General features: G+C 36.3%; 2 protein-coding genes across 9 annotated transcripts in view; one reads left to right on the top strand and one right to left on the bottom strand.

The window, feature by feature from the left end:
- Positions 1 to 16,685, bottom strand: part of EFCAB7 (EF-hand calcium binding domain 7) — a 47,037-nt gene extending 30,352 nt beyond the window's left edge. For 2 of the 3 annotated variants that reach the window (XM_026006937.2, XM_026006935.2), the window contains exons 1-6: positions 16,553 to 16,685; positions 14,161 to 14,348; positions 9,235 to 9,446; positions 8,508 to 8,594; positions 7,571 to 7,766; positions 6,820 to 6,941 (exon numbers count right to left, since the gene is read on the bottom strand). In XM_026006937.2, the coding sequence (XP_025862722.1) occupies positions 6,820 to 6,941; positions 7,571 to 7,766; positions 8,508 to 8,594; positions 9,235 to 9,446; positions 14,161 to 14,348; positions 16,553 to 16,557 (810 nt within the window). In that variant the 5' untranslated portion in view covers positions 16,558 to 16,685. Of the gene's footprint in view, positions 1 to 6,819; positions 6,942 to 7,570; positions 7,767 to 8,507; positions 8,595 to 9,234; positions 9,447 to 14,160; positions 14,349 to 14,763; positions 14,924 to 16,552 lie in introns of all 3 variants that reach the window. The other variant, XM_072730723.1, reaches the window with a different exon arrangement.
- ITGB3BP (integrin subunit beta 3 binding protein) overlaps positions 16,678 to 24,483 on the top strand; it is a 69,346-nt gene continuing 61,540 nt past the window's right edge. For 2 of the 6 annotated variants that reach the window (XM_072730729.1, XM_072730731.1), the window contains exon 1: positions 16,945 to 17,077. In XM_072730729.1, the coding sequence (XP_072586830.1) occupies positions 17,061 to 17,077 (17 nt within the window). In that variant the 5' untranslated portion in view covers positions 16,945 to 17,060. Of the gene's footprint in view, positions 17,078 to 24,483 lie in introns of all 6 variants that reach the window. The other 4 variants (XM_026006938.2, XM_026006939.2, XM_072730730.1 and 1 more) reach the window with 4 other exon arrangements.

Raw genomic sequence — 24,483 nt, forward strand, 5'->3', positions numbered from 1 at the left:
AAGACTTTTGGATCAATGCTTCTAGCATTAGATCATGTTTCCAAAACAAAATATACTCTGGATACTAAATTCTAAATTTTTATAACTCAATGAGGCTCAAATAGGGGCTTGAGCCAGAAGTTCAAATTCAAATATTAATGATGAGTAAGAGTGTATACAGATTTTCACATAGCCTTCCTGTGAATCCCTTGGATGTGAATTTATTAAGGACTAACAACAGATGCTGACATTACCTCAAAGCCAATTGACTGTAATATAATCAACACAATCCTAGATGCTTACAATTGTTACAGAGAAGAAAGGGAAAGATATACTCACATAGTATTTAGACAAGTTACCATTTGAGAGTTTGAATTAAGATTCTGACATCAAATGGAAAACATGTTTTCCGTTCAAATCAATTTTGACTATAGCATTATCAAATGGAGTTTCATCTCAAATATTTTATAAATATGTTTTTATCATCACCCATCTGGAATGGTAAGGGATATTAGTTTAGAATTATAAAATATTTAAAGTAGAAGAAGTATAAAAAGCAATCCAAAGTCCAGGGCAGCCCCGGTGGCGCAGTGGTTTAGCACCGCCTGCAGCCCAGAGTGTGATCCTGGAGATCCGGGATCGAGTCCCATGTCAGGTTCCCTGCATGGAGCCTGCTTCTCCCTCTGCCTGTGTCTCTGCCTCTCTCTGTGTGTGTCTCAATAAATAAATAAAATCTTAAAAAAAAAAAAAAAAGCAATCCAGTCCAGACTTCTCTTTTGATGGAAGTCTGAAAAATAAAGGAATTTACTTGACAAAATTCTCCTTGATTGCAGAACCAAAGCTGAATCTAGATCTCATTACTTTCTCTCTAAACTACCAGCTATATTTAAAATTCTGTTCTTTTTCACACTTAAATATTGGCCATGATTTTTTCAAAAACTAGTATGTAAAGAAAGTTCATGTTAAAAAGAAAGCTCATGTTTATAAAACTACTATAATAAAATATAAGAAAACATTGTCATTTGGAATTACCCACATATTTAAATGTTAAGATAAACATAATTATCTGGGTTCCTTATTGAAAAATGCAGATTCTTTAATAGCTGGAAAATCTGTATTTAATCATGGGTGTAGTAGCCTTCTCCCCCACGGTTAAAAAAGTGTTTAAACTAAAAAATAACAGGCGTACCTCAGAGATATATTGCAGGTTTGGCTCCAGACCATTCAATAAAATGAATACCACAATAAAGCAAGTCAAACAAATTTTTTGTTTTCCCAGTGCATATAAAAGCTATGTTTACACTATCCTATAGTTTAAGCATGCACTATACTATAGTTAAGCATTATGTCTAAAAAAAATGTATATACCTTAATTAAAAGATACTTTATTGCTAAAAAATACTGATCATTTAAACTTTCAGTAACTCATAATCACTGATCAGAGATAACCATAACAAATATAATGAAAGTTTTATTATACTTTTAAGAATACTACAAGAATTATCAAAATGTGATACAGAGACACAAAGTGAGCAAATACTGTTGAAAAATGGTACCAACAGACTTGCTTGACACAGGGTTGCCATAAACCTTCAATTAAAAAAAAAATGCAGGGACTGGTTCAGTCAGAGGTACATGCAACTCTAGATCTAGGGGTCATGAATCTGAGCCCCATGTTGGATGTAGAGCTTACTTACATGAATAAAACCTTTTAAAAATGCAATATCTGTGGAGTGCAATAAAGTGAAATGTAATAAAATGAGGCATGCCTGTAATGCATTTTGCCTGGTACACTGATAGTGAACATAATAATTTCTGACATTTGAGAAACTCAAATGTAAGAATTTTTCCATGTGCGTATTATACTTCTTGGGGGCAGTGCCATGGGCTGGCAGGAGATGGCTTTACATGGGGAGTGGGTTTAAACATTATTATTGGAGGTCTTTCCTAAATTCCAGTTTTAGAAAAAGTACAGAAAGGAAATTTTTAAGTTTCCTTGGAAATATACTACTAATCTAGATACTACAATACATGGTTAAGAAGGCTGTAAAAAGGGATGCCTGGATGGCTCAGCAGTTAAGCATCTGCCTTCAGGGTTCCAGGGTGTGATCCTGGAGATCCAGGACTGAGTCTCATGTGGGGCTCCCTGCTTCTCTTTCTGCCTATGTCTCTGCCTCTCTCATGAATGAATGAATGAATGAATGAATAAATAAAATCTTAAAAAAAAAGAAAGCTGTAAAAAGGTGGAAGAGCTATTATAAAATAGAAAAAAGACAAATGCCACATTATTTATATCAAGCTTCAATGTAACAATCAGATTATTCTAATACTGAATAATGACTACTAGAATTTGTAGCTCTCCTGCATAAAAGGAAGCAAATTCTTAAGATCTGCCAGAGTTATTAAAAACCCAATGTTTATTCAATCTAAATTTCTTTAAAACAAATAGATTTTTAATCACACAAAGCTTTTCCTCTAGAACTTAGACTAAAATGTTATAACTTAAAAGAAAAAAGTACTGATAAAGTGGCTGGCTCATTCAAATAAATCAATTTGAAAGGATTATAGATTAAGTTGACAGTTTGAGTATTATGAGAAAAATGGAAGGAGGCTGAGTTTTTTAGAAAACTATTAGAATGACAAGAGTAAGAAATTTTACGTGTGATACAGTTTTTTTTAAACAGTATAAAGCAGAAATAAAATAGTAGCTTGTAATTCTTACACAGGGCATAAGGTGGTGCTATATTCTACCAATTCAGGTAAATTTATATAAAAGGAAAAAGAACTATTAACTCATTTGTTATATACAAATTTTATTTATTTTAAATCACAATGTATAAGGAAATGCTGAAAAGCACAAATTAAAAATAGTTGAGTTGAAAATGCTACCTATCAAAAAACTTAAATGTATCATCAGTAAAGTTACATTTTTCTTGGAAAGCTGTAGAGAATGTAATTTGTTTTGACACACAATTCTATATTATTATTAAAGTTTTAGGTGAGGTAAAATTATTAAGCTGTAGATCTAGCATAGACTTAGAGGAATTTATATGTATTGCCATCTAACTGACAAGCTGAATTGATCATCATTTTGAAAATATGAGAAACTTTTATAACAAAATTATTTAGAGACTTCACAAAAATTCAGACAATATTTAAACTATTTATATTTGTATTGTTATGCACATAGACATAAATAAAGCAAATGTTATACAACATATTATACACACATATGCATATGTTCTAGAACATTTGTGTTTTATACTCTATCAACACATATTTAAAACACATTCTAGGAGCCTGTATGTAGGAAGTATTGCATCTCTGGAGTTTAACTCATGGTTTGGGTTTTCTCTAACTCTAGTTTTTTCTAGAATTAGAGAAAATTCTAGTCTATTTTCTCTATTCTTCTCTCAAACAAAAACTCCTGACATTCCTTGCACACTACAAAACCTAAGCAGACAGAATTCAGGATTAGAAAAATAGTGATGAAGTACTTATATGTGATCTATAGAAAAGCTCCTGTAATTCACATTCTTCACTAATTGTGTGAATTTGTAGTTTAAAGTCTGGTTTATGCATACCCCATTTCAACAATTTTCTAAGTTCTGAAAAGAACTTCCTCTGTCCTAATTCCATAATTCTCTACTCCACATGAAATTGAGGTACTCAAATTTGTTTAAAATAAAGTATTTGAACATAATTAATAGTTCTAGTAATTTACTCTATCAAGCTCAATTAAAATAAATCACACTTACACTAAGTGTAATAAGTCAGTCAGAAAAAGACAATTATACACTTTCATGCATGTGGAATTTAAGAAACAAAAGAGGATCATAAAGGAAAGGAGGGAAAAATACAAGATGAAATCAAAGAGGGAGACAAACTGTAAGAGACTCTTAATCATAGGAAACAAACTTGAGATTACTGCAGGGGAGAGGGTAGAGGTATAGGGTAACCAGGTGATGGATATTAAGGAAGGTAGGAGATGTAATGAGCACTGGGTGTTATATAAAGACTGATGGGGGGAGCCTAGGTGGCTCAGTCCATTAAGCATCTGCCTTATGCTCAGGTCATGATCCCAGAGTCCTGGGATCCAGGCCTGCATCAGGCTCCCTGCTCTTGCTGGGAGCTTGCTCCTCCTTCTCCTTCTGCCTGCAGCTAGCTCCCCCTGCTTGTGCTCTCTCTCCCTCTTTCTGTCAAATAAATAAATAAAATCTTTTAAAAATATTAAATTATAAAAATAAAATTTATGAAATTTATTTTAAAAATTCAAAGTAAAATGCAAACAACTGAATCATGCTAAAAAAACAGAATTTTTTTAATTTACAGATTAAAAAAAATATCATTTCAGCTCATCTAAGAAATACCAGATAGTAAACAATAGCGGGCAGTATCATGATCAGAAATAGGATATAAAAAGTCAGGTAAATTATATAAGTAATATGAAGATTATGAAGTATTTCTAAAATGCTAAATTTTATATGAAAGCCACAGAATTTAAAAGTAGACAGTATGCCATCTTCTTTTAATCATTAAATTCTTCTAGTATCTTTTACTTAATTCCTACTTGTCATCAGCACCCTTCCATGCTTCTTGAGTCTTAAATGCAAAATGTTGTCTTTTGTTACACAATCACTACGGCCTATAGACTAATTGTGGCATTGTCTGTGAGATCTGTCCCTTCTGTGGAGCCTGGGTGGCTCAGTCGGTTAAACCATTAAGCATCTACCTTTGGATAAGGTCAATGATCCCAGGGTACTGGGATTGAGCCCCAAGTCAGGCTCCCTCTCTCCCTGCCTGCCACTCCCATCTGCTTGTGCTCTCTCTCTCTCTCTCTGTCAAATAAGTAAATAAAATCTTTAGGAAAAAAAAAATCTGTCCCTTCCTTATTATGTTCAGCCTACTAACCTAGGCTGAGCTGACATCACTTTGTATCAGGATGTCTCTATTAGCTTTTCAGATAGTCTCTCTAAATTGAGGTCTCCATATACAACATATATAGCATAAGTTCTTTATATTTTCATCATATCATTCCCATATAAATATCTACACTTATTTCTTAGTTCTCTAATAATATTAGTAACAATATTACTTATTAAAGTGATTATTACTATGTTCTTGGCACTGTGCTAAATGCTTAATACATGTGAGATGATTTAAATCTTTCAAAAACACACTAAGCATAATTATTCTCAATTTATAAATAAGGAAACTGAGACTCAGAAGGATTGTTGACTAACTTACCAAAGATCACACAGTTAATATACTATGTGACAAAGCTAAGATTTAACCCAAACTCTTAATCAGCATCTAAAACAGTGCTTGGCACAGTTACCAGTCAATAAATATTTGTTGAATAAATGAAATACTATGCTGGACTACCTTGGTATAATATTAAAAGTCAAGTAAATTTTTTATTTTTTAATATAATATACATGTTTTATACCAAGCAAAATAGCTGGCATATATTACCTTTTTAATAGTATTTGTTGAGTTGAACTACATTAAGAAATTGTATTGATCAAAAAAAGAAAGAAACTGTATTGCTAAGGGCCCAATTAACAGGAACACGAAACTGAGAAAAAGCCTTATTACGATTTTAATATAATCCATATTAATATTTTTGTCTTTACACTGGGTAAAATTATTTGTTTATACTTTTGAATTATGTAACCCACAATTATTTAACTAAGTTAATTTTATGAGCATTTAACTTAGTTGCAAAATACAGAAAGCTTTCATTGGTGGAAAATAATATTGTCAGAACACTAAATATTGTGTGTGAACATTTTGGACATGCACATGAAATTGCTTAGGGTGTAGAGATTCCTAAACAGTCTGAACAAAATTCCTTGGAGATAATGTTTTAAAATTTTAATATAGAACAAATGTCACTCTCTAGCAATTTAAAGATATAAGGGACTTCAGAGTTCAATAACAAATACAGAGTTGTTATTTGAAACAAAAATGTAGCCCTTGAGAACAATCAGTTCAGTTTTCTAACAGCAGTTACAGTATGTGGTCATAACCATTTTTCCCCCTTTTACAGAGGTCTCTAGGTACACATTTTTAATGTATCCTAGCAGTTTCCAGTTAATGTTTTATATTTCTGTAGCTATTATTTTCTGTTGAAAGAAAACTAGTAAAGGTTGAGTCTAAAAAGGGAAAACAAAGGAAGAAGATCAATATTAACACTCCACAAATATTGACTTAGTAAAGTGACTTTGTTGTCTTTCTCTCACAGGAATTGATATTGAATGAATGATTTATTTATAAGAAATACCTATGGAAACTATTTGTTAAACAAAACTTAAAAATTGCTTGGCAAAGTACATAATCAGATAATTCTTCAGGTTCAAAAATTAAAGGATCATCATTTTCAAACTAAAGACCTTTTAATAATATTCTTATTCATCATTTTTACTTTAGTATTATTAAAATAGACATAGGTAGAAATGCTGTAATCCGGAGAAATATCTCAAGAGAATTATTCACAAACTTTACTGGTTCTCTGTAGACACCAAATAGTTACTTATAAACTTAATGTCAAATTTTTTTTTAGAAAAAGTCTTACCTATTAATTTAAAATACTCTACCTTTGGGGTGCCTGGGTGGCTCAGTTGGCTAAGTGTCTGACTTCAGCTCAGGTCATGATCTCAGGGTCCTGGGATTCACCCCCAAGTCAGGTCTCCCTGCTCAGCAGGGAGAGTGCCAGTCCCTCTGCCCCTTCCCCTGTTCATGTATGCACTCCCTCAAATAAAAAATTTAAATCTTTAAAAAAAAAAATATATATATATATGTATATGTATATATATACATATATATAAAATACAATACCTTTATTGAGTCTGGCTCAGTTAACTTTGAGTTTCGGTTGCTATTAACATCCATGGTAATTGTAAAGGAAACAGATGTTTTGAACTTTCTGGTTGCTGCCAGTAGAGAACTCCTCATATCACCTGTAACAAGTAATAGTTATTTGGTCTCACATTATGAAAAGTTGTCAATACTAAGTCTGTTTCTAAACAGTGTAGCAAAAAACTACATGTGCATTAATTTCCTTCTTTTTGTTCTTCCTATTGAAATAAAGTTAGAAGTTTCATATTTATCAGACTTTAATGGTCCCTAATATATTGGCTACTAATAAGGTTCTATATTTCAACATGTCACTCTTACCCTAAAATTTTAGTTTTAACAAAATATAATAAGCATAGCCAGGTCAAGTTCCATAATAAAATTTTTACTTCAATAGATTTTTAGAGCTGAGAGTCTAGAAATAGTAGCTAACAAAAGTTGGATTCTCATTTATCATTAAGATAGTAGACAAATATACCCGAATATGACTGTTCATTCTTTTTTTTAATTTATTTATTTTTATTTATGATAGTCACACACAGAGAGAGAGAGAGGCAGAGACACAGGCAGAGGGAGAAGCAGGCTCCATGCATCGGGAGCCCGATGTGGGACTCAATCCCGGATCTCCAGGATCGCACCCTGGACCAAAGGCAGGCGCCAAATCGCTGCGCCACCCAGGGATCCCTGACTGTTCATTCTTGATCAAGAAATCCTTAGTGTCAAAAGTAAATACCTTTATTTGAGAATGTTTCCTGATCAGTTTTTCTTATGGTTCTAGGCGATGGTTTTGGTACTGGTGATGGGTCCCTTTCAGGGGATCCTTCAATGTGGCTTCCAAACTGTTGACGCCTCAGTTTACTATCAACCTCCAGTTTTTCCACAGTAGTTTTGAGACATTGCTCATTGGTTGTCATATATACTTTACAAAACTACAGGAAATAAAAAAGTAGTCCAGTGGGTGAAACATTCAATCATACATCTACGAAGAGGCAAATGCACATTAGTAGGCAAGGGATAGACTGATAGATGGCATATATTTCCTATTGAACTTGGTTACTCATTTTATTTTCTTGAATCAGACTGACCACCCTCAAGTGACCTAGTGAAATGCAGCCACGATTCAATGAGGAGGTCATACTCTGAGTGAAAATAAAATGTTACACAAAGAGAGGTGATTTATTATTTTTTTATAAGACATGTGTAGACTTGAGTTGAGTTTTTTTCTAAATAATTTTTTATGATTCTTCCACCCCAGAAAAGGTATATTCCTGAAGAGTCTCTATGTTTGAGCATGTGTCTGCTGTGTGTGAGCACATGCATGTATTTTACCTTTATTATTTCAAATACAGTCATCAGATTACAAAACTCTTCAGATTTAATTTCAGGTACAATTTCTACACAACATATTCAGTGTGTCACTGCCAATATTAAAAAGATGTGCCCCTTTAAAAATTCACAGGATGAGCACTGGGTGTTATTCTGTATGTTGGCAAATTGAACACACTACTGGACTACTTTTTTTATTTTAAAAAAATAAAATAAATAAAATTGCAAAACATAAAAAAAAGAAAAAAATAAAGTCTGTTTTGTCTGAAAAAAAATTAAAAAATAGAAATAAAAATTCTTCTCCTACACGGTATACAAATTTACATTAACATGAACTGACGTACCTTGATATAGTCAAATTTGCCATCAGCATTTACATCTGCCAAACTTATTATAGCATTTACTTCTTCTTGAGTCATCTTCTCACCTCTCTGAAAAAACAGAATTTATTTTAAAGCAACATGAATATCACTTTGTTACGTGGGGGAACAGGGAGAGTGGAAATTCATTTTAATCTTTTCTACAAGTCAGTTTGAATATATAGTTTCATTATAAATCTCAGAATGAGTATTATGTCAAACAAGAATGAAACCTATATAAAATAAAATTTCATGATTCTATTAAATTTTGTAAAAGTATAAACTTCAGTTTACTAAATTTCAACAATATATATCATATATCCAGTAATAATATTACCACTGAATTTAGGGTAATGATAATTTCTCACAGTTTATCAAGAATCAGAATGGATTCCCAATCCCATTTATACTTTGTTTCTCTTTTACTTACATATATGAACCTATTCTTGAATTACAAAAAGTTCTGGGCAGCAAATAATTGCAAAGGAACACAATGGGACTGCAACAGGGGTTCAATTTTATACTTTATGTTTTATTTACAAAGCACCTTTCATCCAGAAGGATCCTTAAGTACTTTATAAACAACATGTATGTGATTCATTTCACCTGCCAATGAAATAGTTATTTTTAATGTGGCCTTGGTAGCTAAAGCTAGATTCCAAATAGTTTTGCTAGCAATTTGCATATTACAAAACTGTTTCACAAATCTTACCTTTGTTAGAAGTTTATAAAGGTCAGTGTGTAAAATAGAGCCATTATCATTTACATCTAATTGCTTAAATGATTTTAGTAGTTCTGCTTTTGAAGTAGGTTTTTCTTTCCTTAAAATTATACAAAAATCATCAAAATTCAGTTTGGCAGTTTGAGGAGTCCAATATTTATTAATGGTTTTTTGGGATGGATTTCTTCCTGCATGCTGTAGAGCTGCCCAATAAAACAAGTGTTATTTGTTATCATAACATTGGAATTGGTATCTAAGTGTCTTTTTTCTTTAAATCATTATACACTACAATATAATACAGAAGTACATGCACACACCTTTGGGGTTGATAATCTACTGATATCAATGCATGCCTGACTTTCAAAAATGAAAAAAATACATATGTTACCAGATACAGATTCTTGATCTATTAATGCCAGAATTAAATACATTTTTTCTTATTCTGACAGTTGGTTCTCAACCTACATTAACTATAACATCTGATTTACTTTGTAAAAGTGCTTGGAAGAAAAAAAAAGATTAAAAACCACCATCCACTTAATTGTTTTGAATACCTAAGAATAACCACAAAAAGCATAAATTATTACCTTTCCTGGCCTAACAAATACCTTAATGAAATGAGGAAATCATTAATCTGAGAAAATTATTGCCAACAAGTCATGATATCTAAAATGTTCATTATTGCTATAGTAAGGTTTCAAGAATATTAATCATGTCACAAAAGTCAAATACATGCACAAAATTTATCTATGAGCAGTTATAGCCTTGCTAAAAATCAAGAATGTCAATATAGTTTTGAGAGAAGGCTATTATGGAGATGCAATGGTTAAATTACTCTTGATTTTTAACCAGAATCTTTAAAAGTCTTTTAACAAGTTATTCATGAGATATTCTTGTTTTAAAAGGCATGCCCTTATTATATATGTGAATGGCAACAAATTACGATGTGAGAAAAGCTATTTATATGTCATACACACTAAAATATGATGGTTTTAAATAACTGTATTCTGTACAGTTTAAAGGAAGTAAATTGGTAGTTTGAACATAAACAAATCTCTACATATTAAGATATAATACCATCTAAAATGAATCAGTGATTAAGTTTCCCAAGCACAGAGGAAGGAAGTAATAAAATTTTAAAGGTATAACTGTCCTGAACTATGCTACCAACTTCTATTATAAAACCTCATATTGGGCATTTCTAACTATCTTAGGTAAGATTTTACAAGATCTGGGCATTATCAACTAGCACTAAAAAAATGATAATCTGGGTAGTCTACAATATAATGAATAAGGACTAATATATATAAAACGATTTTTAAAAATATCCTCAAGGAAATAGAAACTAGAGCAAGTAATAAATACAGACATTTGTGAGTCCATTATATTGAACATTCATTGTGTATGAGAATACAGGGGTGTTTGTTTTTTTCAGAGACTCAAACTTTTTGGTTCCTAAATTTTATAATCTAAACAGAAGTCCACACTTGAAGTATAAAATCTGTACCCAAGGTCATGATTTATGGTTAGTAACAGATTAGAAGTCCACAGACTAAGAGAAATGTTCCCATCCTCCAGATTATGACAGTACAGCATACCTAGACAATTTAAACTTTGGTTAGAGAAAAGGAAACAAGACAATCATCTAGAGCTAATAGAGCTAACAGAAATTACACCTAGAAAGTCTTTGTGGAAATTTCTAGCAATGGAGATAATATAAGTTTTTTTTTATTTCCAAAGGTTTATTTTGGATGTAGACAAAAGCCCCGATTACCACACTGCCCTAGGAATGAACAAAAGGTAAGTATTTTGTCTAGCATAAAAATGGACAATTCCAGGGGAATCCCTGGGTGGCTCAGCGGTTTAGCGCCTGCCTTCCGGGATTGACTCCCACATCAGGCTCCCTGCATGGAGCCTGCTTCTCCTCTGCCTTTCTCTCTGCCTCTCTCTCTCTGTGTCTGTCATGAATAAATAAATAAAATCTTAAAAAAATGGACAATTCCATAATTCAGCTATTATGAGAATCAGGGAAAAGATAAATGTGTTTTTAGGATCTCCAGCCAACCTCCATCCTTTAAAAGATAAGAATAGGGCAGCCCGGGTGGCTCAGCGGTTTAGCGTCGCCTTCAGCCCAGGGCCTGATCCTGGAGACCCAGGATCGAGTCCCACATCAGGCTCCCTGCATGGAGCATGCTTCTCCCTCTGCCTGTGTCTCTGCCTCTCTCTCTCTGTGTGTGTCTCTCATGAATAAATAAATAAAATCTTTAAAAAAATAAAAATATAATAAAAGGTAAGAATACAAGTACGACTTAAATGAAGTCATGATTTGAAGTCAAAAGTCCATGTGAAAGAAAATACTGGGGTGCCTGACTGGCTCAGTGGGTGGAGCATGCAACTCTTGATCTGGGGGTCATGAGTTTGAGCCCATTAGGGCTGGAGATTACTCAAAAAAAAAGGAAGAAAGAAAGAAAGAAAGAGAAAGAAAGAAAAAGGGAAGGAGAAAGAAAAAGAAAGAAAGAAAGAAAGAGAGAGAGAGAGAGAGAGAGAGGGAGAGGTTAAGTGTTTGGCTCTTGGTTTCAGCTCACGTCATGATCTCATGGATCATGGGATCAAGCCCCATGTTGGCTCCATACTCAGAGGGGAGTAGGCTTGAAGATTCTTTCCCTCTGCCCCTCCCCCTACTCATGCACTCTTTCTCTAAAACAAATAAATCTTTGAAAGAAAAAAAAAAGAAAATGTTATTTTCTGTACAGCTTTGGGAAAATGGGTGTGTAACTCTTTCCCACAAGTGGCACTCAGCATACACTTGATGCTATGTTCAATAACAAAAATGGGGTTTGGGGCACCCAGGTGGCTCAGTCAGTTAAGCATCCAAATCTCGATTTCGGCTCAGGTCATAATCTCAAGGTTGTGAGATCAAGCCCCACATTAGGGTCTGTGGTGGGCATGGAGCCTGCTTAAGATTCTCTCTCCCGGGATCCCTGGGTGGCGCAGCGGTTTGGCGCCTGCCTTTGGCCCAGGGCGCGATCCTGGAGACCGGGATCGAATCCCACGTCAGGCTCCCGGTGCATGGAGCCTGCTTCTCCCTCTGTCTATGTCTCTGCCTCTCTCTCTCTCTCTCTCTCTGTATGACTACATAAATAAATAATAAAAAAATTAAAAAAAAAAAAAAAAAGATTCTCTCTCCCTCTTCTGCTCCCCCTCCCAAAAAAACAAAAACAGTTTTTAAATATACTATTAATTACAAAACAACTTTCTCAGAATAAAATTGATTATGCCTAAACATGTACTCAGTAAGTAGACAGTGTCATATCTAAGAAACTATACTAAGAAACTATACTAAGGTATAACTTAGTAATTACTAATCTAACTAAATTTCTACTTTTAGAATTACTTGGTGCCCATTATTATGTCTAATAATAGTAAAAACCTGTAACTATAAATGTTTAAAGGCTTACACCAAAATACCAATCTTTTGCTAGGGTTTACTTTAAGCTTTGACATGAGTACCTGTATTATCTATAAGTTAAAGGGAAAAAAAAACTATAAACCTCTAGTAATGGTACTATTCTATCCAACCTTGAAATGGAAAGTCAAAGCATATGTTATATGCATAAGTGGCAGAAAGATACAGATGAAAGACATAGTAATAAGAAAGATATCACTGCTGCACTCTACTTTATAAAACTCTAGATTATCTGAACTCAATTATTACACACTAAAGAGATAAACACTGAATAATCCAGATAATTCTCTGAGAGCACCTTAGTAATTCGTATACTCATTGATTCGCAAACTAAATGCCATAATAATGAAAGTCAGGCTAAACTTTTAAACAGGAGATTCATGATCTCAGACTACTTTCAAAAGAATTTTTAAAACCCTAAAATTATAGTTTATAATAAAATATAAATTTTAATCTTTTCAATTTTCATATTCCCCAATATGGACTTCCTCAAATAAGATCTTATTGCATACTAACCCAAGACATTATTGCAAAAATATGTCGGAATTTTTCTTTAAGGAAATCACTTGTAACAGTTGGCAAAATAACTGTTTCTCTATTCATAAAGTTATTAGCCTCGATGAAACTGACATGAGTATTCAGTATTATCTGGTATTGTTTACATTCTCTTGAGAGTAAAGACCTCTAAGTCACTTGATATACCTGGCAAGGACAAAATTCGTTGGGTTTGAGGGATGCTTGCAACCAGAGAAATTTTAGATATGACCATGAAGAGAAGCAAAAAAAGACCCAACTTCTCCACCCACTAAAAACAAACAAAAAGCAAACAAACACTCTTTTAAAATTTTACTTATTTCCTAATATTTATCTTTTATAATCATTTAACCCATTTTTATATATTCTTTACATTTTCCCCAGCATAGGTCGAATTCAGGCCAGTGATTCAGATGCCAAGTGTTTTAAATTCTATTATAGGGAATCCCTGGGTGGCTCAGTGGTTTAGTGCCTTCCTCTGGCCGGGGGTGTGATCCTGGAGTCCTGGGATCGAGTCCCACATCGGGCTCCCTGCATGGAGCCTGCTTCTCCCTCTGCCTGTGTCTCTGCTTCTCCCTCTCTCTGTGTCTCTCATGAATAAATAAATAAAATCTTAAAAAAATTCTATTATAAATCTCAAGTTACCAAATAAGAATTTTTTAAAAAATATTTTTAAGCAAGTAATTGATAGAAGCTCTAAAAATACTAATCTAGTCTATATAAACATTGAATGTTTTATTTTGAAGCTACCAGAATATATGAATATATAAAATGCACAAAAGCATAATGTAGTTCCACTGCTCAAGCTTCCCTAAGAAATTAGGATGATGTAACAATGTAATTTTTACTCCTGTCTTTCTGATCTATTAACTTTCAACAAACAAGGCAAAATACATATATTTTAAGGAAAAATTTACCCAAGTAAAGTTGTTCTTTAGAAATAATGTTTTCTAAGCTGCTTTTAAAAACAGTTAAGTAGGCAGCTCTACAATTCATATAAAATATCTCTTCTTCAGTTAGTGGAAATCTCTTTGTTCGAGGACTTTCTGAAAGCGCTGACTTCTGACTGGAGAAAGATGCATCTCTTCCTGGACTGATGGCCATTCTATTAGAAAAGGATTTAAAAATTTTAGTCAGTGTTAATCCCCTAAAATGTCAATGTTATCTTCCCATTCAAATGGGGGGAAGGGGAATCAAAGCATTAAAGTTTTCATATGTGTGGAAAAAAGACATAATATGCATACAGTTATATTATTATATGCTAAATTAGAGTAAGACTTTGCCAGTTTATATATATATATATATATATATATACACACACATGTATATATCAAATATCTAGTATATAGAAACATAGAAATCAACTGAGTGGAAATACATATAGAAAAAATATATATAGGAGAACAAGAATAAAGCCAAAGCAAAGCTGTAATATAATGCAAAAGAAGTATCATAGAGCAAAGGCAAAAGCAAAGCACACAGCAATACTCTCAAAACAAGAGGATAGTAATTTGGGGCACCTGGGCAGCTCAGTCAGTTAGGCATCTGCCTTCAGCTCAGGTCATGATGCTGGGGTCTTGGGATTGAGCTCAGTGGAGAGCCTGCTTCGCCCTCTCCTGCCCTCCTCCCAACTTGTGCTTGCTCTTGTTCTTGTACTCTCAGATAAATAAATAAAATCTTCTAAAGAGAGAGGACAGTAAGTTAAGTCTTCATAGGGTTGTCATGAGGATTAAATATGTGTAAAGCATACAGAACAGTGCCTTGCACATAATAAGTGCTAAATAAACTTTGAAAGAGTGGAACAGCAGCAATAATGAGAATTTGGATGTAATGTGACTGGGAGTTGGCCATCACCTCAGCAGTATCAACCAGGTCATTTCACCAACATCTCAATAATGCAGGCGCACATTTTAAATGAGTTTTTTGGGATCCCATTTATAGCATTATCCTGAGATTTTACTGCATTTGTTACTAATAATGTGTGGGGTTACATAGCACCTCATCTCATAAGGCTTAAAGAACTATCCTATATCTTAATGTATCCTTATCACTGCGGTCAGGTATCTTTTGTCCCTTTTACAGGTAAGGAAATTGAGGGAGAGAGATGTCACCCAGCTAGCGGTTAAGTATCAAGAGGCAGTAAATTTTGGTAACAGTTTCTTCTTTATTAACGTGAATGAAGGCTTCTTGTACAACAGTTAGCTATGAGGCACTAAATTGTGCTGGTGGTCTAACAGCTTCCAACATTATTTTACCCAGCTTTGACTTCTAAAAATACATTCCAACCTAATAAATTGAATATTTCAAGTTCAACAATAAGACGACACAGGTAGGGTCCCCTTCAGGACTCATTGGATTCTTACTCAGGAGGCCTAAATCACTTGCACCTTCTTGAATTATATAGGTCTTTTACACTTGGGAAAGAAAGATAATAATCGCTTATCATGGATGAAGTACCCTATTTATAATACACAGACTGCCTGCCTGACACTTTCATATTACACCAGATTTAGAAGGACCCCATAGGGATGAGGTGTCACAGTCTGCTTCCTGCAAATTGATATCACTGTAATTAAGCATCAGTTTTAAACACATATGCGTGCACGCAGCTCCTCACCAAAGTGGCGGGGGATGCGGGGGGAGGGGAACTGTTCCGAAAAGAAAGGAAGAATACGTGTTCATTTTGCAACAAATTAGCAAACAATTTTTAAGGTTTTTTTTTTTTTTCTTTTTTTTTAGGACCGTCCTCGAAATAACTCTTTGCAAAAAAAGGGGATTCCCTCCCATGGAAATCCCACAGTAGAAAAATGTTCCACAATTCTATGCTTTCCCCTTTAGTGTGTGTGTGTGTGTGTGTGTGTGTGTGTGTGACGAGAGACTAAACGGAAGCTTCAATAAATATATAACTGAAACCTCCATTTAAAACTCCAGCCCGAGACCGCAACAGGGGCCACCCCGCCCCCCGCCCCCCCGCCGGGAGCCCGGAGAGCACATTGCAGCAAACGGCTCCATAAATAACCCGCCACACAATAGCAAGAAAAATAAACTGTTCGCCAGCGCCCACGGCTTCTGAAGGGCCAAGTGAAAGCAGCGGCGCCCAGGAGCCGGCCCCGCACGGTGAAACAGGCTCGCGGCTCGCCTCGGGCAACCTCCCTGTGCTTCGGGAAGTCTCTTTAGCACCACAACCGCGACCGCGGCGTTAGTATGACAGAGAAGCAAAAGCAGCAGCTGAGAGAGAGAGAGAAAAAAAAAAAAAACAAGCCGAGGCGGGGTGCGGCGCCGAGACAGAGACAGCGAGCCGTCTGCTACCTCATTCCAGCTCACAGGCGAGGAAGCGCAGCCAGTTCCCTCCACGGATTCCGCGGTCCCCGCACCAGCAGCCGGACCGACCTCGGCCTTTCCTTGAATCACCATGGCAACTGCGCCTCTCCGCCACCGGAAATAAGAGTCGGAGCACCTCCCCAAACAGTCCGGGTAGAAATCGCGGGACGTAAATCCGGAGAGGACCGACGGCTGTGCCGCTCGTCTGTCGGGGTCTGGAATGGCCGGAGTGGAAGGAGGGCGCTGTGTTGCACTGGCAGGGACGGGATGAGGTCCTAGGTCCTTAACTAGACTCCTCTCTCCTCCCTCCCGCCCCTTACAGTCGGATCCCTCGAAGCCGGGACGGTGTTTCCAGCGGGCCACTTTGCGTGTGACACCGGCACTGGCGCCCGCCAGGCCCGCGCTTTTCAGGCGCCAGTTTTTAACCCCCGCGAAGGTTCTCTGCTTTAGGAAGAGGCTGCTCGGTTCCTTCTATCCGGCGGTGGTGCTTTCCTGAATGTCGAAATGCCGTAGGTATCTACCGTCCCCCACCCCATTGCTGTTTCTTGGGTCGCTTTGTGAGCAAGGAGAGTAGATAACTAAGTTGTCCTTCAAAGTAACAGTCCGTTATTTTCCTAGCAAAGATGGGCTTACTGGGGGCTAACCAAGCCGTGCAATCCACTGCGTGCAAGGTATGGCAAAACCACAGGTAAGTCCAACAAAGTAGAGGAGCTATTTTATGGAGAAGGAGGAAGACGTTGGGAGGGGGTAGGTTGACCCAGAGTCGGTGGGAGAACAGTCCGTTGAGGTCAAAGGTGGTGACGATTTCTCCTTGGCTGAGTTGCAGGGGTGGCCCCTGTTTTGTAGGAGATGCAGTGTTTATCTTTCCCTATTGGGAGCTGTGATTAATGACTCTTTCCTGTTGAAATTCTTCTGTCGGGGTCTGTGATTGACAGTTCTTCCTAGAATTGACGTTCAGTGGCATAAATTCCCCGTTGAGCCTCCCTCTCTCTCCTCCCTGCTCCACTCTAGTGAAGTTTCCCCTTTATTAATTTTCGCATTTCCTCCCTTTGGTCGAGATCTTTGTCCAAACACATTGCTGATGAAGAGTCAGATTTTTCTAGTCAGTGACCTTTTTGCCACTTAGTGCCAGGAGGGATCTTTCCTGCATGTCCTGTTCCACTGTGGAGCCAAATTGTACAAACTGGAAACCTTTTGAGGTAAAATTTGAGTAACAAGGAGGGGTATTGGGAGAACTTTCAGGCAGTTCCCCTCTGTAGTCCGTATTTATCAAGATTGTAAGCATTGAAGATCATCTTATCGGGTACCTCGGTTTTTTTGTTGTTGTTGTTTTTGTTTTTGTTTTTTTTGCAAAGATTTGACAGCAGGTACAGATTCAAAAGTAAGGGGACAATTCCAAAGTGTTGGATGGTTCTAAACCAGGATCCTAGATCTGAAAGTAGCCAATTAAAAATATTGGCACTTATTCCAACTTAGGAGAAAAAAGTTCCCCTTACAGAGGCAAACCCAGAGTCATGTATGCCTCCTGGAAGTCCCTCCTTAAATCGGTCACGAAAGCAGAACAGCGATGACTTCAAGAGCACACGGAAAGGATTAACCCAGTGCATTTGAGAAGAAACAGTGTCAGTATAAACATGAAGCAATAGCTGGTTAACTTTTTGTGAAAGAGCAAAACTTCAAAGACTTTTTAAAAAATATTATCTCAAAAGAACTTGTTGGAACCAAGTGTGTTGTTAATAATATGGTAAAGTTGAAAATTCAGAAACCATGATTTTTGGACAAGAATCCAGAGTCAGTTAATAGTCCAGATGGAAAAGAGAGACTTCCGTGAATCCTGAACCTTTCAACAGGCCTGGTCCAGACATCTTGTGAAAACTCTCTCATCAGATGTTATCTGTTTCAGTTCCAGTAAATCTTTCTGATCATGTAGTGCTCTGGTCCAGTCAGAGTTTGATGCTTTCTTTAGATGTGTCATATGAATCCAAGAGTTCATTCCCTTAGGTGTGGTGCAAAAGGGTTGGCTAACAGTCCAGGGTAGGGAGCTTTCCAGCAAAGTTGAAGAGAGTCTTTCTGGACTCTTGGAGTCTTTCAATCCCCAAGTTGCAAGGTGTGGTGCTTAAGGTCGTTGTCTCCTGGGAGTGCACTGTGAAAAGATCACTCTACCAAAGCATGGTTGCTTTTAATAGAAACAATTAGGCTTTTACAATATTGAAATATATCTCCTTTTACCAACTGTGGATCAAAGGAATCAGGAACCAAGTGCACTGGATTTTCTGTGACTGTCTCAAACAGTGAAAGGTCTATGAGTTCCCAAAGGAGCAGGTCTGAGATTTAGAAGTAATAAAGGCAGTGCATTAGGCCAATTGAGTCTTTAGGCCAATTTAGACGGTCTCTACAAATTTTGTCAATTGAGTCTTACTAGTGCCACTAGTGTGTTGGACTGACCCTGGGGATTGATGATTGGATGCACAGTAAAAGTAAAACTAGCCAAACAGCAGACTTGTTAAAGCATCTAACTGATAAAATGGGCTCCCCAATCACTGAAGTTCAAGAGGGGTTCACCAAGTAGGGATAAGTTTTTTCTAACAGAATTTTGGTCACAGAAGAAGGGGAAGCCAAAAGAAGACTTTAGTCCAGTGAGGAAACATACAAACCATGACCAAAGCATACTTATATCCATTAGATGGGGAAGCTGTATGAAATCCGTTTGTGAAAATTGAATAGCCTTTGAGGTAATGTAAAGTGTTGGAGAGCCGTGCAGACAGATTTCCCTGTGTTGTGTTTTAGACAGGTGGGGCAAGTGAGGTATAGGTACCTCACTAATATTTCCCCACCAATATTGGTTCATAAACACTATCATTTTGTTAGTAGACCAATGATTTAATGCATGTACAGTGGTAAATAGTGGAATTTTTAAAATTTCTGGTAGGGCCAGATTGCTATTTGGTCCAAGCAAGTTTTTTTCTTTTTATCAAATGAACAATTATTAGGTTTCCAATTTTTTTTTCCTATTCCGGGGCCTATTGTTGGATGTCTCTGGTCAGTTTTTCAAGATTATCATTTGAGATACTATTCCTTTGGACCATGACAGAGGTTTGGCTATTGATTTCCTTGAGAGCAGCATTTTTGGCAGAAATATCAGCAAGGTGGTTTCCTTTGGCATCCAGGGAGTCAAGTTTAGAATGCCCAGGCGCTTAATAGCCAGAGTGGCCAACAAAAATATGGCATCTAATAAGGTCTGGACATAGGAACCATTTTTAATTTATCCCCATCAGGGGTAAGGAAACCTCATTGTTTCCATAACATTTTCAAAGTATTGAGCTACCCTAAAGGCATACTGGCTATTGGTATAAATGTCTGTGGAGAATAGCCAGATTAAAGTTACTATAGTGAAAAAGAATTGTATGAGGACCAGTTACAGGAGGGTTTCATAGGAGACAAAATGACTAAAGAGTGTTGAGTGTAATGAGAATTAAGGAAGGCTTCTTATGCATAGGGCACAAAGATGGGATCCCCTGACTATTCCTTCAGTTGCTTTATCCACAAAGGCAGTGGCTGGAATGGCTCTGAGGTGAGGCGGATATCCCTGTGCTACAGGGTCCAGTTGTTAGCTCTAATACACTATGAGTTGATGAGGGTCTCCCTGTTTTGGGGTGAGTACTCTAAGGGTATTATTCCCTTCCGTTTCATATACAAAGGGAAGTTGATAATTAGGACATCTGAAGGCAGGGGACTTTATTAGGTTTTTCTCTAAAGTCCCAAAAGCTTATCTTTCCAAATAGTAGGGTCAAGTTTGTTATTTTCAAGTAAAGCATATAGAGATTGAATCATAAGAGAAGTTTGGAATCAATTTCAACAGCAGCTACCTGGCCAAAAAAACCTTGTAATTGTTGCTTTGGGTTGGGTTTTGGGAAGTTCAGAATGCCATGAATTCTGGATCTAAATGTGGTGCTTATTTCAAGATCAAGTGCCCTAAGTATCAAACCTGGGTTTGAGTCAACTGTAGTTTTTCTTTGGAGATTTTTTTTTTTTTGGGATCCCTGGGTGGCGCAGCGGTTTGGCGCCTGCCTTTGGCCCAGGGCGCGATCCTGGAGACCCGGGATCGAATCCCACATCAGGCTCCCGGTGCATGGAGCCTGCTTCTCCCTCCGCCTGTGTCTCTGCCTCTCTCTCTCTCTCTCTGTGACTATCATAAATAAATAAAAAATTAAAAAAAAAAAAAAAAGAAAAATGGAGATTTTTTTTTTTTAAGATTTTATTTATTTATTCATTAGAGACACACAGAGAGAGAGGGAGAGATATAGAGGGAAAAGCATGCTCCTCACAGGGAGCCTGATGCGGGACTCAATCCCCAGACCTGGGATCACATCCTGAGCCACCCAGGCATCCCTTCTTTGGAGATTTTATGTCCCTTTAAGACCAAAAGTTTTTGTTTTGTTTTTGTTTTTTAATTTATTATTTATCATTTAATTTTATTTAAATTCAGCTAATTAACATATAATGTATTATTGGTCTCTGTATAAAAGTTATAACAGGTAGATGTTGTCTTCCTGTGAAGAGGTTTGAGAAAGACAGCAGAGAAGCAATCATCTGTGTATTGTAACAAAGTAGAACCTACAGGAAACTTTATATCATCCAATTTAAAGGTTTGTGAAAAGGACTCTCTGTGTAACCCTGGAACATTACTATCCGGGTGTATTGCCATTCTTCCCAAATGAAAGCAAAAATACTTTTATCAACTAGAATACTAAAAAATGCACTGCAAAGATCAATTATAATAAAAAGTTTTGCTTTCAGTGGCAGTTGGTGCCAGTAGTATGAGGGGGTTAGGAAAAGTCAGGTGCTGAGGGAATAACAGTGTTACTTATTGCTCAGAGGTCCTGGTAGACCTTTATCATTGGACATTGGGTTTTCTCACAGGAAAATAGGGGTATTGCAGGGACTAGTGCAAGGAATGATATAGCACTGAGTCTTGTAATCTTATTTTTATTTTTAAGATTTTATTTATTTATTTATTCATGAGAGACACAGAGAGAGGGAGAGGCAGAGACACAGGCAGAGGGAGAAGCAGGCTCCATGCAGGGAACCCGATGTGGGACTCGATCCTGGGACTCCAGGATCACACCCCGGGCTCAAGGCAGGCGCTAAACCGCCGAGCCACCCAGGGATCCCCATCTTGTAATCTTATATATGGGCTTGATGCCTTGAAAGATTTCCTTATTTATAGGGTATTAATTCTGGGGAGAGGTTTTGAGAGATCTGTTTGAATCTTGATTGGAGGTGTACTGTAGATTTTACCAACACCAGTTGAAGATTTTGTCCATAAAAAGGGTGATAGCTGGTCCAATAGGGGCAACTGATCATTGTCCCCAGACTCAGCTATCGTGCCATCAGAGATGGAGCGAACAAAAGATGTCAGAGGATCATTTAATTTGCCTGGTTGACTATTTTGGTTGCTACTATCAAATTTTAGAATTATTTCCCTCTTTGGAAGAAATTCTAGCATATTTTTCTAAGAAATCTCAGCCTAATAAAGGAATAGGGGTAGAGGAACTAAAGATGTAAATAGGGGCATGTTTATGGATTTGAAGTCTCGATAATGTAAAAATAATAGTTCTCCCCAGTTGATCTTTAGATTCAATGCTTCTTATCAAAGGACACAATTAAGAAAATGAATTGTCAAAAGCTGGAGATAATTACAATTCCAGATTTCAAGTTATACTATGAGGCTGTAGTAATCAAAAGAATATGGTACTGACACAGAAATAGAAACATAGATCAATGGAACAGGATAGAAAGCCCAGAAACAAACTCATGATTATACGGTCAGTTACTCTTCCAACAGAGGAGGTAAGAATATGCAATGGGAAAAAGTCTTTTCAACAAAATGGTGTTGAGAAGCTGGACAGCTACATGCAAAAGAATAGAACTGGACCACTTTTTTACATAATGCATGAAAATAAAGTCAAAATGGATTAAGGACTTCAATGTGAGACCTGAAACCATAAAAATTCTAGAAGAGAGCACAGGCAATGATTTTTCTGCAGTTGGCTGTGGCAGCATTTTTCTGGATCTGTCTCCTGAAGTAAGGGGAACAAAAGCAAAAACCATTGGGACCCCATCAAAATTAAATACTTCTGCATAACAGAGGAAACAATCAACAAAACTAAAAGACAACCTACTGAATGGGAGAAGATATTTGCAAATATATATCTGATAAAGGGTTAGTACCCAAAATATGTAAAGACTTATACAGTAGAACACCAAAAACCCCTAAATAATCCAATTTAAAAATGGGCAGAATACATGAACAGACATTTCTCCAAAGAAGGCATACAGATGACCAACAGACACATGAAAAGGTGCTCAGCATCACTCATTATCAGGTAAATGAAATAAAAACTACTATGAGACATCTCACACCTATCAGTATGGCTAAAATAAAAAACACGAATATGTGTTAACAAGGATGGGGAGAAAAAGGAGCTCTTGTACATATTTGGTGGGTATGCAAACTGGTGCAACCACTCTGGAAAATAGTACATAGGTTCCTCAAAAAATTAAAAATAGAAACACCCCATGATCCAGTAATAGCACTATTAGGCATTTACCCAAAGAATACAAAAATAATAATTTGAAAGGATATATGCACCCCTGTGTTAATTGTATTCATTGCACCATTATTTACAATAGCCAGATATGTAGATAGATATAGATAGAATATTATTCAGCCATAAAAGAGTGAAATCTTGCCATTCACGCTAGAGAGTATAATGCTCAGTGAAATAAGTCAGAGAAAGACAAATACTGTATGATTTCACTCATGTGGAATTAAAGGGGAAAAGAGACAAACCAAAAAAAACAGACTCTTAACTATAGAGAGCAAACAGATGGTTACCAGAGGGGAGGTAAATAAGGAGATGGGTGAAATAGGTAAGAATATACTCATCTTCATGAGCACTGAGTAATGTATAGAATTGTTGAGTCACTATTTTATATATTTGAGACTAATATAACACTGTATGTTAACTATATTGGAATTAAAGTAAAAATTAAAATTTTTAAAAATGAATTGTCAGGGTGCCTTGTTGCCTTAGCATGCAACTCTGGATCTCAGGGTTGTGAGTTCAAGTCCCACATAGGGTATAGAGAGTACTTAAAAATATATATCTTAATGAGACACTGGGGTGGTTCAGTTAGCATCTACCTTTGGCTTGAGTCATGATCCCAGGGTGCTGGGATTGAGCCCCTCGTTGGCTCCCTGCTCAGCAGGGAACCTGCTTCTCCCTCTTCCGCTGCTTGTTCCCTCTCTCTGTGTCACATAAATAAAAATTGTTTTTGTAAGTTTTTATTTATTCATGAGAGACACACAGAGAGAGGCAGAGACATAAGCAGAGGAAGAAGCAGGCTCCCCCCAGGAAGCCTGCTGAGGAACTCGAGCCCATGACCCCGGAATCACGACCTGAGCCAAAGGCAGACACTCAACTGAGCCACCCAGGTGTCTCAAAAGTCTTTTTAAAAAAATCTTTAAGAAAATGAATTGACAAACCACTGAATAGGAGAAAATATTTATAAGACATATTTTAAACAATTTATATTGAGAATATATGAAGAATTCTTATAACTTGAACAGTAAAAAAAAACCTTATTATTAGTTCAAAAACTTGAACTAATACTTAATTTTTTTAAAAAGTTACATAAATGGCAAGGAAAAATTTTGTTAGTCATCAGGAAAATGCAGTTTAAAACTATATAGAAATACTGTTAACACCTGGTAGAATGACTTTTTTGTACATTTTACAATTAATAATATGCAAATACTGAATCTTAGTAGATTTGCTTTGCAGGGGGTCTAGGTTAGCACTTCAAAACTAGTTTTTATGTATTCTAGGCTTGAGCAAATGATGTGTTTTCCAGAT

The sequence above is a fragment of the Vulpes vulpes genome, chromosome 12, assembly GCF_048418805.1.
Source record: "Vulpes vulpes isolate BD-2025 chromosome 12, VulVul3, whole genome shotgun sequence".
Classification (NCBI taxonomy): domain Eukaryota; kingdom Metazoa; phylum Chordata; class Mammalia; order Carnivora; family Canidae; genus Vulpes; species Vulpes vulpes.